Source organism: Python bivittatus, unplaced genomic scaffold (assembly GCF_059951505.1).
Source record: "Python bivittatus isolate LINGU-HERP-01145 unplaced genomic scaffold, Pbiv_v1 ctg000020_np1212, whole genome shotgun sequence".
Taxonomy (NCBI): domain Eukaryota; kingdom Metazoa; phylum Chordata; class Lepidosauria; order Squamata; family Pythonidae; genus Python; species Python bivittatus.
In genome coordinates this window covers 6929174-6946901 of record NW_028277030.1, presented here as the reverse complement: position 1 = coordinate 6946901, position 17728 = coordinate 6929174, and the positions used below count along the sequence as shown (strand labels likewise).

The 17728-nt window shown below is 37.1% G+C and overlaps 1 protein-coding gene across 1 annotated transcript in view; it reads right to left on the bottom strand.

The window, feature by feature from the left end:
• COMMD1 (copper metabolism domain containing 1) overlaps positions 1-17728 on the bottom strand; it is an 87694-nt gene that overhangs the window by 40764 nt on the left and 29202 nt on the right. Inside the window, exon 2 of the mRNA XM_088133962.1 lies at positions 8395-8676. Coding sequence (XP_087990088.1) covers positions 8395-8676 — 282 coding nt within the window. The remainder of the gene's footprint in view (positions 1-8394; positions 8677-17728) is intronic.

The window sequence follows — 17728 nt, the reverse complement described above, 5'->3', positions numbered from 1 at the left end:
TTGAGTTGTGAGCTCTAATTCTCTAGAACTGCTGATTGTGTATGACACAATCAGCAATTTGTTTTAAATTATATATTCATTTCCCCTTTTGAGAAACAAAAAAGGAAAACAAAACATTTTATCAGTTGACCCTGTTGAAAAGTACGTAACTGACTGGGAAAACTTATTGCAGTGCAGAGACAGGAAGGATAGAAAGGATAAGCTATAAATGGAACATAAAAGAAAATAGAAATGAAGAGAAATAGGTGAGAAAGTGATGTGGTGATGTGATGAGAAGAGGGAAAGATCACATATACTCACATTTTTATAAAATGTCATAGCTCTTAACTGCTTTGAGGGTGCAATTTTGTATCTATTTATGTGGATGTAAATTCCACCTAACAATGGCACTTCTCTTAACATGTCTAGACTGTGAGACTCAAACAAAACAAAACAAAACAAAACAAAACAAAACCCCATCAACCCTACTGCAGCCCTTGTGGGTCATTTGGAAACTTCAAATGGTTATACAAACTGCTGCAGCCATGTTGGTCAACCAATCATCAGGACCATATTACACCAATTTTGAAAACTTTACTCTAGTTGTAAATTTGTTTCCGGGGACAATACAAGGGGTATGCTGATTTTGGATTTGGGAGAACCCTACAGCAGACAGACCAGAGACAAGAACAGCTTTAGTTCCCAGATAGCTTGCATGATACAACATTGACACTGCAGCCTTGAGTGAGACTTGTCCTGCCAACAAAGGTCAGCTGACTGAAATAGGAGGTGGATACAAGGTGTTATTTTTTTAAAGCCCTATGAAATGGTTGTGCAGAGATCTGGATTGGAAGGGAAAAGCTTGATCCAGAATGCACGCAAGCGCACAACTTGCACCTTTTGAAATCAAATACGTATTTTTCTGGGATCATAAAGCTGCTGTTGTGTGAGCCCAGGAAAAGACAAAATTTCCTTAAGGAGTTGTTGAGAGGAGCAATAGGTGTGCCTACATGCATTCTGAATTACCTTTTCTCCTTTGAATCTGGATCTCTGTACAGCCCTATAAAATGGATTGGGCATAAAACACTTGAGAGAACACCTCCTCCTGCAAGATACTTGCTGTCCACCAGGATTACAGTGGTACCTCGGTTCACGAACTTAATTCGTTCCATGACTCTGGTCGCGAACCGAATTGGTCGCGAACCAAATCAAATTTTCCCATAAGGTTCAATATAAATTCGGTTAATCCGTTCTGAACCATATGTATTTTTTTTTAAACCACAAAAATATGACACAAAGTACAGTACAGTACAGTATGAAGAGAGAGAACACTAACCTTGCTTGAGGCGACTTCTGGCGTGGAGGACAGGAAGGCGGGTGGGGAGGCGGTTATTGTTTGGAGGGAGCGTCCCCCTCGCCTACAGGAAGCCACGACCACGTGTCAGAGCAGGGAAAATGGCCACGGGTTGTGTTCGTCACCCGATGCGGAGTTCACAAACGGAAGCGAAATTTTGCGAACGGTGCTGTTCGTGAACCGAATTGTTCGTGAACAGAAGCGTTTGTGAACCGAGGTATTACTGTATCTGGAGAGGTCCACTGCATGATCCTGACACAGCTGTTTTAAGGAGTTTACAGGTGGAACATGAGCATTTTTGTGTGTTCTAAAGCACCTTTTCCGCTTTGAAACTGAAGTGTTGTACAGCCTTCTTACATGACTTCTCAAGTTTATAAAGAATAAAAACCAAACTTGGAGTTGAACTAGATATGCTGCAGACTTAGTCATGTTAGGGAATGTGTAAGTCATGCACAAGAACCCAAATCTACAATAAAAAAAACTAAGATCATGGGTGAGTAGCATTAATATTTGCCTTAGCTGTTGTTTAATTAAGAAACTATTTGCAGATGTCCATCTATCCCTCTCAGCTGGGTTCAGATACTGCATGAGAAACCCAGTCTGAACGAGTGGATATGTGCATGCATGGGAGCAATACAAGGAAGCAACCGCTTAGAAACAAATGGGAATATAAAATCTTAAACATGTTCTTGCTCCCACATATTTATTGTGAATGTATTTTTTTCATACTGTTTTAAGACTATATGGAAGAAGCATCAATAAAAAATAATCAGACATAGCACACTGTGTTTTAAAAATGTTTGAAATACTAAATCAATTCTTTTCCTCGTTTCTTCCTGAGCTATATAAACCTTGCCCTTTCAGTTTGTTTTCTTTTTGTTCACATGTCACTTTATCCAGTTACATAACTGTTCCATTCACTACATATATCTCCAAGGTGAGCAATGCTCACGTGACTGCATTTCTCCTAGTCACTAGGTGACCAATGCTAATATTTTTTGGGGGGGGGGGGAGACTGTCTACTTTAATAAATTGCTGTGGATACACCTATCCCCTAACTAGACTGCAAATTATTTTTACAGGAATCTCACTTTTGTTAAGTAAGAGAAACAAGGATTAAGCTAGATTAAAGTAGCAGATAATGAGAAACTATTTTTAAGCTGTAATAGATCAGTTGCACTTACTTTTAATTAAGCAATGCCTAAAGTATGTATGAATGAAAATTTAATAAATGAAATACATGAACAATGCTCTTATATTGGTGGATATAGTTTTCCATAGGTTCTACAAGGAACATGAAAACATGAAAATGTTATGTTTTATTATGGATTTATTATGGATTATTTACTTTGTTTTATTTTTCACTGCCCAGGATTGATTGATTGGGACAGCATAAAAGTCATTAAAAAGAAATCTTACGTGCCATTTCCTATCATTTAGCTCCTCATTTGTTCCCAAGTTGTTGCTGGCTTTTTTCTTACAACGTTCTTTCTACACAGATAAAGACAATCATGTACTCTCATGTATCCCATCTTCTGTATACATAGAAAGTATATTTTACAGTATATTGCTTTTTTTGAAACATTTGTGATTACTAGACAATAAGCATTTGTCTTTCAGTGTATACTTTTTCAACTTATGTAAGAAAAATGTATTTGTTAAAGTAGGGTTATACTGAGAGTATTTAAGATATATTGATTAGTGTATTGGATTCTCACATGGAATAATTATTTCTGCATTCACTTCTCAAGCTCAGTGGGCAAATTGTTCCTCAAATCCCTAGGCAGGTTAATTTTTTTCATAGTTATCTGAGGTTAAAAATATTCTTTTCAATTTCGTGGGTGAAAAAGGTGGATACCAATATGAATTCAGACAGCTTTTTTAAAAAGTCCTGTTTGTAATTTTCAGGTTCTTCATGCCTATTAATGTTCTGTTATAGATAGGGTAAACAATCTACTGGTGTATTATAGCATGGATCCTTAACTTTCTACTTGAGTTGAGGCATTAACTATTTTATTTATGAAATCTTTTAAATATTAGGGTTGTGCAGATACTTTGACTTATTAAAGAACTGCTCAAGCCTACTTATACAATACCTTTTAAAAATAACCTTCTCATTTTATTTTTATATTCATTCTAATTACAGATTCCTTTTATATTCTCTGATATTGTCCATAGTTACATCATCATAATTAATTTCTTTCAAATTTCTTTTAGATCAGGATAGGCAATTCTTTGACCCCTAAGTTGCCAGGCTGAGAATAAGAAGTTGCCCACGTGCACATTTTTTCCCTATCTCCTAAGCATACAAGCATAGGCACATTCATTCCCTCATCCCCATCCCAAACAACAGTCCTACTCAGTACAATTGATTTATTCAGTTTTAAGTGACATGGGTTTTCTATGAAACCTTTGCTGCAGCATTTTCAATACAGAAATGCAGGCAAATTTACTGAGTTGAAGTTCAAAGTTTATTTCAGTCAAAAACCAGTATAGGGATAATTTACCGACTGAATTGCTGCCTGCTATGTAATTGTTGTATCCTCACTGAATTGCATCTCACTGAATCACATTAGTTGTAATTCAAATGTTCAACTGTGTGACTCAGTCAAAACTATTCAGAGTAGTGGGCAAAGGAAGTTCTATGGGAACTCTTTAACACAGTACTCAGCTTACTACTCATTCAGATATATGATCATGCTATAATGCAACTTATTTTTGACTTACTGTTATACATAAACCTAAACCATGTATTCTTTCTTGGAATACATCCACATATCATACCAAGCCAAAAACACATTACGGTAGTTGTATGTGAGCATAGAGAGAAAAGGAGGCAATTTTAGACATAATAGGAAAAAAGACATTTAAATATATGGGTGGCTTGTGGTAAAGTTTTCATTGTGATACAAACTTTGTTCTTTTTCTGTTTGTGTCACAAAATTGCACTCAGGTGGTAGAGACTGCATTGTGATGTTGCAGTGTGCATTTTGTCATTTTGACAAAATCTTGAATTGCTGTGGATGCCTCTGGTTAAACATGTATTGAAATTAAGAAAAGGAATACCTGCTTATCTTCAAAATTATGTACAGCAGTTAATTCTAACATGGACCAATCTGTTTCACTGGCAAATTACACTCTTAGCTCAATTATTCTGTATTCAGATTTTCAGAGACCTTAAACTGGCATTCATAAATTCCAAATTATACGATGCTAAAAAGTTGGTTGTTGAAGTGAATTCAGACGGAGAGAATCCGAACTGTTGTTTTACTGAGGGAGACAGCTCAGCAGCACAGCTTCTACTTTTTCTAGAAAGGTCTGGGGTTCAAACCCAAAATAGCTCCTCTTCCCATCCCATCCTTTCCATTTTCCCCATAACATCTTATTACACACAACAATCTCTTAGAAGAGCAATGCCAATTTGGAGATAAAAAACAAAACGGAATATTTTTCTATAAGACTGATCAAACAGAAAGAAGGATTCACTCTTGAATTTGTGTTGCTTCAAACAGAAAAGTATTTGTATTTTGATAATTCACGGACTCCCGGTTACTACCCTGGTGCCTTAAACCATTATGTCAAACTGGTTCTCATTGTTTTTTTAGACATTCTTCTGTAAAGCAACAATCGCTAATCTTTTGTTATAGGGTTAGGAAGCAGGTGATGGGAAAGATTTGTGCTTGTAATCTGCTACAATCTGAATAGACAACACTAGACTGTATATAAATCACTAATTCACACATACAGAGGAAGATATAAATTCCATATTACACACGCACTAACCTTCCAATACACAAATCTTAATGGATATGATACTCCAGCTGGGTTCACACAATCTTCTAAATCATAATCTGTTTAGTTATTGTTGTGCACGGCTGGATTTACACATAAAGCTAAACTTTAACCCACAAACCACAATTTTACTAATATAACACCAGGCAAACAATATAATAAATATTACAGCCATGCAATAAAACTTAACGGAATGGAGAATATTCTTATAAATGTCAGGTACCACTGAAGATTCATTGTTTTATTGGTCTACAGAGAATTTGTAGATCAGAGCTTTGGAAACATAGCGAATCTGTGTTGAGAAAAGTGGTCAGGCTGGAACAGTTTTATTGCAATCACATGTTATTTTCCATGACCATTTGATTTAGTTTGAACATCTCTTTTTTGAAGAAATAATTGTAATTTGCAATCCAGTGTGTTGATCCAAGGGGCAGCCCTACTGTTATGTAGCACAGAAAGACATAAATGCCTAAGAGTCCTGGTCATCTGGTTGTTTGCAAGAGCACTGTACTACATAAATCCACTCACAAAGAGAGTATGGACAACAATGAGTTGAGACTATAGTGGAGACCCACCCACCCTTTTCCACTGCCCCTATATCACAATTTATCCAAAAGTTATAATTGAGGTAACTGATTGAAAGGATCACTGAGATTCTAAAGGATCACATAGTATAGGCAGAGCTCACAGATGATTTTGAATCAGGGAAGAGATGAAATAGACATCTCTGCCCTGCCCCAAGTGAGTGTAAAGCACCTTCTCGATTGTTTCATTCTGTGCTGGGATTATGCTTTGCACTAAAGTGGAGCATAAAACTAAGTAACAAATGCTCACTCTTCAAGCACTGGGATATCAAGATTATGACATTAAGACAACTGTGCTTGGGGCATGCATGGTTGTGAAGTCCCCAGGATTGTTGGACTGGCCAGACGCCTTGGCTGCTGGCACCTGGTTGGCGAAGACCTTGACTGACAAGGACCCTGGGGACTGGTTGTTGAGGAGAGGTCTGAGTATTGCTGGGCCTTCCTGTAGCCCTTATGTGAGAGACAAGGGTGGGGGGAGGGGTTCTGCCTGCAAAGCCCAGTTGGTGTGAGGTTTCCCCTAAAAATGAGCTTTGGATGGCTCAGACCAGGAGTGGTGCAACTGTCCTGGATCTCTCAGCAGCTTTCGATACCATCAGCTATAGTATGCTTCTGAGCCAGCTTCAGGGACTGGGAGCAGGAGGCACTGTTTTGCAGTGGTTCTCCTCCTTTCTCTGCAGCCGGTTTCAGTCAGTGTTGGTGGGGCAGAGAGGTCGAGCCCTAGGCCCCTGCAGTGTGCCCTGCCTCAGGGCTCGGGTCTCTCTCCTCTCCTCTTTAACATCTACATGAAACCACTGAGTCAGGTCATTTGCTGGCATGGTGGGCTGGGCAGGTGATGCTGTCATGGTGGTGACTGAGTGCCTGGAGATTGTGAGGGCATGGATGGGAGGAAACAGCCATGGCTAGGGTTTTTTCCCACAGATTCCTCATGTGCATCAGTTGCGCCCTTCCCTGGACCAGGCCTTGCTCATGGCCAGTCACATCTTGTTCACTTCCCATATGGATTATGCAATGCGTTCTAAATGGGGCTGCCCTTGAAGATCACCCAGAAATTACAGCTGGTCCAGAATGCAGGGGCATACAGTGTTGGGTGTCCCTACGTTTGCCCATATTACCCCCTGTTGCGCAAGCTGCACTGGTTCCCAGTTTTCTTCCGGGTGCAAATTAAGGTGCTGGGTATTACCTTTAAAGCCCTATATAGCATGGGACCAGGTAATCTGTGGGACCACCTCTCCCTGAGGACATCTGTCCATTTCACAGAGCAGACAGAGTGGGCACACTCCAGCTCCCTTCCTTTAAACACTGCCATCTTGTGGGTCCTCGGAAGCATGCCTTTTTTGTTGTAGCCCCTTCCCTATGGAACATCTGCCCCCTTGAGATCCAACAGGCCCCTACCCTTCCAGACCGCCTAAAACCTGGAGGTTCCCCCAGGCATTGGGATAGGATGAAATCAGGGTGGGACAAGTATGTGAGTGCATCAAAGAAGCGTTGCTGTGGCACCAGGATTTTCTGTTTTTAGTTTTATGGCTGTTGATCTTATACTGTTTTATACTATTTTGGTATACTATTTTATTGGTTGTAAGGTGCCCAGAGTTGTTTTAAAATGGGGGGCTATACAAATGTTTTAAATAAATAAAATAAAAACAAACAAATTTGGCAAGTATATAACTTCCAATGCTAGGTGCCCAGAGTTGTTTTAAAATGGGGGGCTATACAAATGTTTTAAATAAATAAAATAAAAACAAACAAATTTGGCAAGTATATAACTTCCAATGCTAAGTGAATGACTGGGAATACTTTATTAAACTGTATCAACTGAATCAGTATCAACTTCTTTTGTTCTTGGAAAGGATTTTTTTTAAATTTTAACACAGACAAATATAATACCTTATTGCAATACAGTACATGGAGTATACAAACACATGCTTGCAACAATGGTAACTGCAGATATAAAGAGGTACACAAGAAACAATACCTTAGTAACTCTCAGTGCTGAAATGTTCTCTACTAACTTAACTGCAGCTACTGCTCAATTACTGCATATGCAGATAACACATCCTCCTTATGCAAACTAAAAATAAAAGTTCATATAATCTGAAATCATGCCTATCTGGTGAGAGTTCAGTAAAGCTTTAAATGTGTATTTTCTGCAAGTTAATAGGAAGTATTTCTTTTTTTGGGGTCTGCATTCTGTAGGAATGGCAGTAAAACATATTTTAATAAATTATGGAAAATAATATTGTGCTATTTGGGATTCTGTAGGAATGAGAATGACAAGTTTGATAAGAGTTACCATATCAACAGTAAATTTAAACCAAATAATAAATAAAAGCCTACAATTTTTCTCTTTGTTCTTGCAATTTTAAGACATGTTTTTAGATCATGCAGGAACTTCCATCTGGACAACCTAAGTTACTCTGATTTGGGGACAAGATATAACTTGACTGTAATATACTTGGCTTCCTGAAGTTTACATCCCCAAATGTTGGAAAACATCACTCCCAACAAGCATGGCCAATGATCCAAACTTGGGATATTTAAACTTAAAGAAGTCTGCATTATAGTGACTTGTAACAGTATTAACTGACATCTGCAGAATTTCTTTTGTTTTCTTTTGTCTTCAATAAGCAAACACTGTTACTAATATATAACATTCACATTGGTAAAAATAAGATAAAATGTTCTTACCTGTCCATTTTTCTCAAGTTCCATTTCAACTATTGCCACAGGGCTGTTCATCTGATCAATGTGTCTTGACTGTGTTTTTAAATCTACTCTCCAGCTTATGTTTTTCAAGCTGTTTTCCCACTTGCTTTGATTTATCAGACTCTCATGAATTTTTGCTCGCTGGTTCTTCCAAAATTTTGCAATAACTGTAGCATGATCAGTTGTGATTCCTCCTGGTTTCCTTGTTTGTGCAGTTAAAAAAGCCTCTAGTTGATTTGAATCCATGTCAGCTGAAGCTATTGACTGAAACAAAATGACAGTTTTACAGTCTGCAATTCCACATTCTTTGATAAAGTAAGTACAATTCTCAAATAACACATTATCCACAATTCCTTATTCTTCCATCAAAACCAAGCCTAGATTGAATTACCTAATCCTCAAAATGAAAAGCAAGTGTTTGTCCTGGGTGCAAAGGGGATGGGAGGGAAACAGAGAAGGCCCAAATTTCACTGAAGTGCACACAGCTCTGTATTTATATTGGAGGTGGGGCCGATACAACATTTTATAATAAAAACATTGAGTTCTGACCCTTTAACTGTCTCCTACAGTTGCAGGTCGGAATGGTTTTTTCTGGGTGATACTTAGTTCTTAAACTTTAGGATAGTAGGAAGTTGAAAAACATCCCCAAAGAAAGCAATGGTGAACTACTTTTGTGCTACATGGTTGTGTTTGTGTAGTCACCAGGAGCTGAACTTGAGGGTGCTTTTACTTCAACTAATCCATATATGTTTTCAATGGATTAGCTCAGCAAAATGACAATAGAATAGCTTTTAAAATGACCTTTGTGTGCTAAGCCATCAAGAGATGGGAAACATCTTGTTTGGAATAAATCATCCCTAGAGGATGAAGTATAAACATTTCAGATAAACCAAATGGGTATAAAGTAAAACACATAATAAGTGTATAGTAGGATATGACATCTGGTGGAAAAGCTGAAGGACTCATAGGAGGAAATGATTACGTTAATTATTTGTAACAAATGCAATTGATACATATTTATAGTGCTGGAAGCTATACACACGTACATGCACACAAAGATATGATGGGGAGTGTGAAGTGCTTGACTGTACATGACACAATAAAAACATACTTTAAGGTGGATATGGAATCTCCGTAGGAAAAAAAAAATGGAGAGGGCATACTGAGGTTGATGTAACACTGAATGTTAGAGGGACAGTAAAAACCAATAAATTAGAAAGTTAAGACTTTTCCACAGAATTGCCATAGTTAATAATATCAGGCCACACTTTGGAATCTCCCCAACAAAATTTTAAGGATGATATTGAGATGACTAAAGTAACTGAAGAGGCATTTAAAGAGAAGCTTACATAAGTACCTCACACAAAGTAGATAAATACATGTTTGGAGCTTAATGACTACAAAAAATTCAGTTACCTTAATGACTGAATCTTAAAACAGATTATCAGAAGTGCCAGAGAGAAGACAGAATCATAGGATCAGAAGGGACCTGGAAGGTATTCTAGTCCAACCCCATGCCCAGAACAGGAATTCTCAGACTAACCCTGATAAAAGGCGATTATCCAACCTTTGCTTGAAAACCTCCAGTGATGGAGCACCCATGACTCCAGGATTCAGGCTGTTTCACTGCATAATAGCTCTCACAATCAGGACATTCCTCTATTTCAAGTTTGAATCTTTCTTCATAAAGCTTCCATCCAATGAATCTTGTCCTACCCTCAGGTACTATGGAGAATAAATCCACACTCTTTCTTGTGATAGCACTTCAAGTATTGAAAGACTGCTACTCTTTCTTTTTTTTTTTGGCCTTCTCTTATTTAGGCTAAATATACTTAGTTCCTTTAGCTGTTCTTCACAGGATTTAGCTTCCAGGCTCTTCACCCTTTTGACCATTTGTGCACTCCTTCCAATTCCACCATACTTCTTGCATTGTGATGACCAAAACTGGACACAGTATTTCAGGAGTGGTTTGACCTGTGCAGCATAGAGCAGAACTATTACTTCTCGTGATCTTGACATAATACCTCTGTTGCTGTAGCCCAAGATTGCATTGGTTCTTTGTTTTTTGTTTTTTATCTAAGTGCAGTACCTTATATTTCTCACCACTGAACAGCATTTTGTTGGCTAGGGCCCAATGTTCAAGTCTAATAATGTCAGCCCTTCAAGGTAGGTCAGACCAGGAAACCGACTCCTCAAGTTTGACTGGAACTATGTTTTACTGATATAGGCTATAGTAACAGAATCTTGAAAGCCTGACTGCATGTTCCTTTCCCTCCCTCTTAGAACCCACAGTTAGGATAGAACCTTTCTAAGTTTCTTCCTATTGTTTTCTTTGTTTCTCAGGCTCAAAGCAGGTTTTTGTACATGTTTTTGTAACTGTCTCTGCGCAGTCTCTCCAAAGTCATCTTGGTGGCTGTCTATAATCAAGATCCTTTTGAACCTTGAGACTGTCTTCTGAGGGGTTAGTAATTCCACCCTCCCACCTGCTCTGGGTCATCTGCAAATTTGAATAACATTCTTCCTATCCTCTTGTCTAAGTCATTTATATAAATTTTGAAGATCATCAAGCCCAGGACAAAATCCTGAGGTACCCCACTGGGTACCTCTCCATGAAGATCCATGAAAGACCACACATTGGGTACAATTGTTCAATCAACTGTGAATCCATTTGGTAATAGGACCATTCCTCCCATTTTGTTCCATTTTATCAAGGAGGAGGCTATGGTCCACTTTACGAAATGCCTTATTGAAGTTTAGGTACACTACATCCACAGTTTTCTCTTGGCCTACTAATGTAGTTACTTATCAAAAAAATACTGAGATTTGCCTGGCACAATCTATTTTTAACAAACCTTTGCTGTCTTCTAGTAATCACTTTGTTTCTAAGTGCTTGCAAACTTACTGCTTGATGATCTTTTCTAGGATTTTCCTAGATATTTACGGCAAGCTGGTTGGTCTGCAGTTTCCTGGGTGCATAGTACCTGTATGGTAATTATAGTTTGAAGGAGACAGAAGTACTGCTGAACTGACTGGGAATAATTATGACATTTAGCATAAAGGTTACTGAAAAATTGCCAAGAATGATTAACATAAGTGAAATCATACAACGATTAATTTGACCTCCCCACCACAAAAAACCCCCTTTTTAAAATATGAGGCTAATGAAAAATGAGGGGATGTATCTTATCTATGGATAGATATTATTTAAAAGTACCATTAATAAAATGTCAAGTAGAATATATTGTACAGATTTGTCAAGTCCAAGAAGATCCTAATATGATTAATGTTCAAAGTCAAACAAATCAGAACAGAAAAGAACTATCACCCAAAATGAGAGGAAAAAAAAAGTAATACAAACACTGGCAAAATTAATACAAGATGAAGCCAAATATAAGATGAAGCAAAATATTTTTTAAAGTATATTATCAATAAGTGGCTATGTAAAAAGCTTGGCTTATTAGACCAAGGAGTGAAAGGTATGTAAACATATTAGAAAGACTATAAAGAAGCTGAACTAGTCATATATCATTAGGAGCAAAAACAAAGGCAAAACTAGCCTGCTTTGAGAAGGAATTAAAAAAAAGGGAATCAATGGAGATAAAACAAAATAAAGTACTATGCTTATCAACAAATTAACAAATTACTGGGTATAGATGTCATGCAAAAAGAGTTCCTGAAGAACTCAAAATATGAAAATATTGATCTTCAAAAAATATGCTACTTATCCTTAAATTCAAATTCAAAACAAAATGTAACATTTTTTTTTCCAGAGAGAACCAGGAAATGAAATTCAATGTAGCATCTATGGTGTTGATTAATCAGAGAAACCTGCAAAAAGCTCTAAAAGGATATTCCCAAAGTGGGTCAGCAAGCAATAAAATGATAAACATATACTATGTAAATAAGCAATAATTCATATCATCACAAAAACTTCTTACTTCTTCTCGCCAGTAGGGGTTGGCAACTTAATAAAAATGCCAATCCATTGTGCAGCAATTTCAGAAAAGCCCATGTGCAGCATTGGGATGTTTGATAAAGAACATTACTTCAGAATATTCTCCTTTTTGCTCAATACCCAACTTTATCTGGGAGTTCGTGTGCTATTGGTTTTGGATGTGGAAAACCAATACCAAAATCCCCAATCAGCTATGAAGTTTACTGAGACAAATTAAATTCTTCCCACCTAACTTATTTCCCAGGACTGCCACAGTTATCTTAGATCCCCAGAAGCAGCATGAGATGTAAATGAACATTTATTTTCTTGTCTAAATTTGAGTTAATCTCCAACAGACTATCGCAAATCTGCCCATCTTTAATACTGAAGAGATCCTGCTTCCAATATATCTGAAATACAGGAGCCTTTAGTGGAACTTTCTGGGCAACAGCTTTGGCCTATTATTCCTCTAATTCTGGAGCACGCTGCAAGAACTTGGGAATGGGGAAGTAAAATGATATTTGCCTTGGCTTGGATACTAATATAAATAATATGTTGAGGCTGATAGTTAAGGCTACCAGAACTGGACTGCAAAAATCTAACTGACCTCCATATAGCAGCAAGGTTGGAGTTTTGTATCTCTCTTTTCTGCTATTTAGTGGTCATCCAGATTTTTCCAGCCCAAATCTGATAGTCCTAATAGAGTGCCCTCCTCTTCCCATCTTCTGCAAAGCCATGTTAAAAAGGAAGTAATTAATACTTCTTTCCATTTTCCACAAGCACATCATAAGGAAAAGTTGTTTCTTTTCCAGGACAGCTCTTCTTCTTTTGGCAGAAAAGAGAGTACATTATGGCAGTCGGGCAAGTTAATAACCAGAATTCTAATTATTTCATATTTTAGGAGAAGAATCATAAGAAGCTGTTAAAACTGAGAAAAGGATTGTTTACTGCCATAAGAATAATTTCATTGTATTACACTTGATTTTGTCCAAACAAAAGCTTTCTCATAAATTAGCCAATAAAATAATGGAAATTCCAAATGCCACTTTCATAATGAAAAAAATATTCTTGATTAATAAGATGGTTTTCTATGGCCTAATCATTTTATTACATCCAAAAGGAAAGTGGCCCTAGTATCTGAGAACAGGAAATATTTATACAAATTCATTATGTTCCCTGAAAAAGACATGTAATACATGTGTCTTTTTTAAAGACATGTAATACATGTCTGACAAGCATGTAATACAAGTGAAAAAGGACAACTGACTATTTCAAGTGGAAAACTCCCATTGTTTTCAGTACAGAATTTTAGTTGTCAATAACAATGGTGGTGTTCCAAGAATTTGTTATGGCAAACCATCTAAGCTTTTTTCTTAGGAAATCCTCAAAGCTGTAGATCCACGCTGATCACAAATACACTGAAGTCAAAGGCTCAGAGAAACAATGCAATTCATCTGCATGTATTGTGGCAACTGCTAACTTTCTGATTCTCTAATAGGCAAGGAAAAACTTAGGAGAGAAAACAGTCATTCTATCAAAATATTTTAAGTAGAAGTCTACCAGTGCAGTCATTCCAGCCTGCTGCGCAGACAGTCTTAGGGGCTTTGTGATATGCCCATATGACACTTCTGCTCTGCGAGCCGTGCTGGCTCCCGGTGGGCTTTTTCAAGGTGCTGGTTGGTACCCATAAAGCCCTACCTAGCATGGTGTCAGTTTACTTGGAAGACCATCTGTCTCCAGTCATTTCTGCTTGCCCCAGCAGAACCAGCACAGTTAGTATGCTCCAAGTCCCTTCCATTAGGAAATGACATCTTGTGTGACTTAGCAGCTGTTCCTTCTCTGTCGTGGTGCTGCCCTATGAAAGTGCATCCTCCAAAGATCAGGATGCCCCCAATCCTTCTGGCCCTTCACAAAGCACTGAAGACCTGCATGTTCCCTCAGGCAGTAGGGCCAGGAGGTTGGATCAGTTTGTTTTGGTCTGTATGGACTATAAATGGAATGTTTTGGACCTGGGTTTATGCTATGTTTGCTTATTTATTATTTCCATCTATATGGCCACCCATCTCAAATTCATGACTCTGGGCAGCTAACAATATTAAAAAAAAACAGACACCCCCCCCCAAAAAAACCCAAACACGCACACAGAAACAGGCAAAACCAGACTCATCAATCACAAGTCAACATAACCAATTTACAGGTTCAGCCATACTTCCTGACCCCCAGGCATGGTGACAAAACCAGTCTTTAAGGGAGGGCGGAGCTGGCGTCGCGGCGATACGGCGGGCGATCCTGGGCTCCCAGGATGGCAGCCGATATCTCCTCGCCCGGACGGTCCCGATGGACCTAAGCCGTCCCGTAGAGATGGCGAACGCAAAGGGCGCGTCCCGCGGATCTCAGGGACGCCGCAAGTCCCAGATCGATCCGGGGAGAAGCTCTTGAAGCCGGTGGAGGAGAGGCAGCCAAAAATGGCTGCGAAAGCCGGGACAGCTCCAAAGGAAGATGGAAGAGAAGGGTGTCAACTGGGTGAGATGGACTTTTACTATTCAACTATTCTTAGAGAACACCTTAAGTAACTTAAAGAGATTTTTAAAAGTGAAGAAAAGTGGATTAAGCGGCGAGATTGAACCCTATTAAAAAAAAGAAGGGGGAGAAAATTTTTCTTTTCAACTTTCCCTTTTTAGTGGAATTGACAAGATGTTTTTCTTTTAAAAAAAAATATATTTTTAACTGGATTGGCTTTCTCTTTTTAATACTCAATAACTTTTTATTTTAAGCCTTTTTTTTTTACTAAGATTTTTTTATTGTTATAAGAAATTTATATCTTTTTGACTTTGAAATGGGGAAAGTGGAGTTAAGAGAAAGTAAATGAAAGAAAGTTGCACTGCCATTTAGAGGCGCGAATTAGTGCTTTTTTCATTGTGACGCACGCTCAAAGACCCTGTGCTTTCTAAAAAGATAGTGGGATGTGCATGTTTATACAGGTGCCATCCGTAACTATAAACAAGAAAGTGGAGTTGAAAGCGACTTTGAAAACATTAAGATGGAAAGTTTGAGCCAGTCACAAGAGCCTTGATTAGTGGCAGTAGCTCTTTTTCTGCTAGAAGCTCTGCTTTGTTTTCTATTCCCCCAGATGGATTTTTTTTTTTAAAGAGGCTTAGCCTTTTACTTCTTTTCCTTTTCTTTTTATTTTTACTTATTTTTTTTTCTCTCCTTTTGCTTCTTTTTTTCTTATTTTTGGCAAGAACAAAGATAAAGAATCCTTTGACTCAATGAAGGTTTATCAAGATAATAGACTATATGAGAAACACAATGCAGAAAAAGATCTTTAAACTATTGAGGATGACTATAAAAAATTGGAAGAAGAGCTGCAGAAATTCTCAAAAAAAAAAAAAAAAAAAAAGATATTAAAGCTAAAATGGACTTAATTAAACATAAAACGGGATCATTGGAAAAGGAAGAAATAGTACAAGAAATCAGAAACATTAAACGGAATTATTGTGAGGCCTATAAACTGAGAATTAAAAGGGTTAATCAACTGATAAATGAAGAGAGACAGATTTGTTCTTGGCACTGAGGGTGAGAAAAAGATTATACAAGATTATAATGGAAAATCGTACTAAGAGAATGTACAAAAAGAAGAAGTAAAACAATATTGAAAGAAACTATTGCAGATGTTTAAAGAGAAAATCAGGGGAATACAACAATGATGGAACTGACAGAAGCTTCCAAAAGCAGAATGTTCAAAAGGACACTTATTATTGCTTTCTCTTATCCAATAATATAGAAAAAAGGAATGAACAGCCAGATATTTTGGGACATTGAATGAAAAGGGTGAACTCAAAATTATGCAAGCGCTGGAATAAAGTATAAATCTGAGATATATAGTTAAAAATTGTATAACATGTAGTGAAATCTGGTTAGAACTGTAACTTGGTTAGAATTGTAATTGATACTGTAACTGATATTGGTTAGAATTGTAACTCTTAAGAATTGGAAAAATTAAAAAGTACTTATGCAGGAGGAAGTTATTCAAAATTATGGAATGTGCAGAGATGAGTTAAATTGAGATTTGAAATTAGAGTAAGAAGATAAGCAATTTTATATGACACGGGATTTGTTTTTATTAATGATTAGATGAGAAAATATAGTAATGTAATAGATTAGGAAATTTTATAATAGAAATTTGATATTAATTATTATATATATACACATATAATAGATAGATGGAGATGTATTACTAATCCTATTGAAAGTTAAAATTTTTTGTAATATATGATTTTATAGATTAGCTATGAATGATTAATAATTGTTAATTGATAAGTATACAAGTATATTTTTGAATAGATGATATGAGAATTTAAGATTATGAAAGGGGCACCAACGAGTTTAACTGGTTGACACACGGTATAAAATGGAAGATGCTTTTTTATGCCTTTTTATGTTTTTGTTTGTTCATGTTTGTTTTGTGTTTGTTGTAAAAATAAAAAAAACATTATAAAAAAAAAAAAAAACCAGTCTTTAAGGCCAACAGGATTGGGGCCAATCTAATCTCTGGGGGAATGGTATTCCAGATTATTATTATTGGTAGTAGTATTAATTTCGGTTCCATTTTGTATTATGTTTCATTGTTTTTAATCCTCTGTGCACTGCCGAGAGTTACTGTTGTGAGATGGGCAGCTGTATAAAATTGTTTAAATAAACAAACAATAAATAAATGTATTTGTTCACATCTTCCACAACCTTCAGATAGAAATAAGATGGAAGATATATTCCAACATTTGTGAAGTGTACTCGTAGAATAGTTTTGGACAATGAATCAAAGTGTATGTGTAGCAGAGAAAAGAAAGAGAGACAAAAGAAGACAGGTTTCATTTGTAAAAGATTTTAAGCATACTGATTTTTAGCTTTTGCCTCAGTTAATAGCTAAAGGTTTGGTAATGGAGAGAGGCACAGGTACAATATTTCAGTTCTGTGACTAACTCTTTAGTATGACCCACAGAATAGGTTCAACATCACATTAGGCCAAGTTTTACTTGACTATGGTTTAATTGGGGTCGTTTATACAATTCATTACACCATGTGTTCTAAAAATTTGCAGCACTGCAATCCCTTCAAATGACAAGTGAACCTGTGTGATTTCCTCCCTGCCCAAACAACCTAATCATTTCACTAGGGCAAAGAATAAATACCTCACCAACCCACAAAAACCACATTTTAATCTATTTACCAAGCAAAATACTGATAGAACCCTGCAAGCTGGCAAAAACAAAGCCTTTCCATTGGATGCAACCAACAAAGCAATCAAATTTAAAACTATATTATTCACTGAGAAGGATAAGCCTGCTCAAACCCTGAAGTCTGGGCACCAGCTTAGAGACAGCC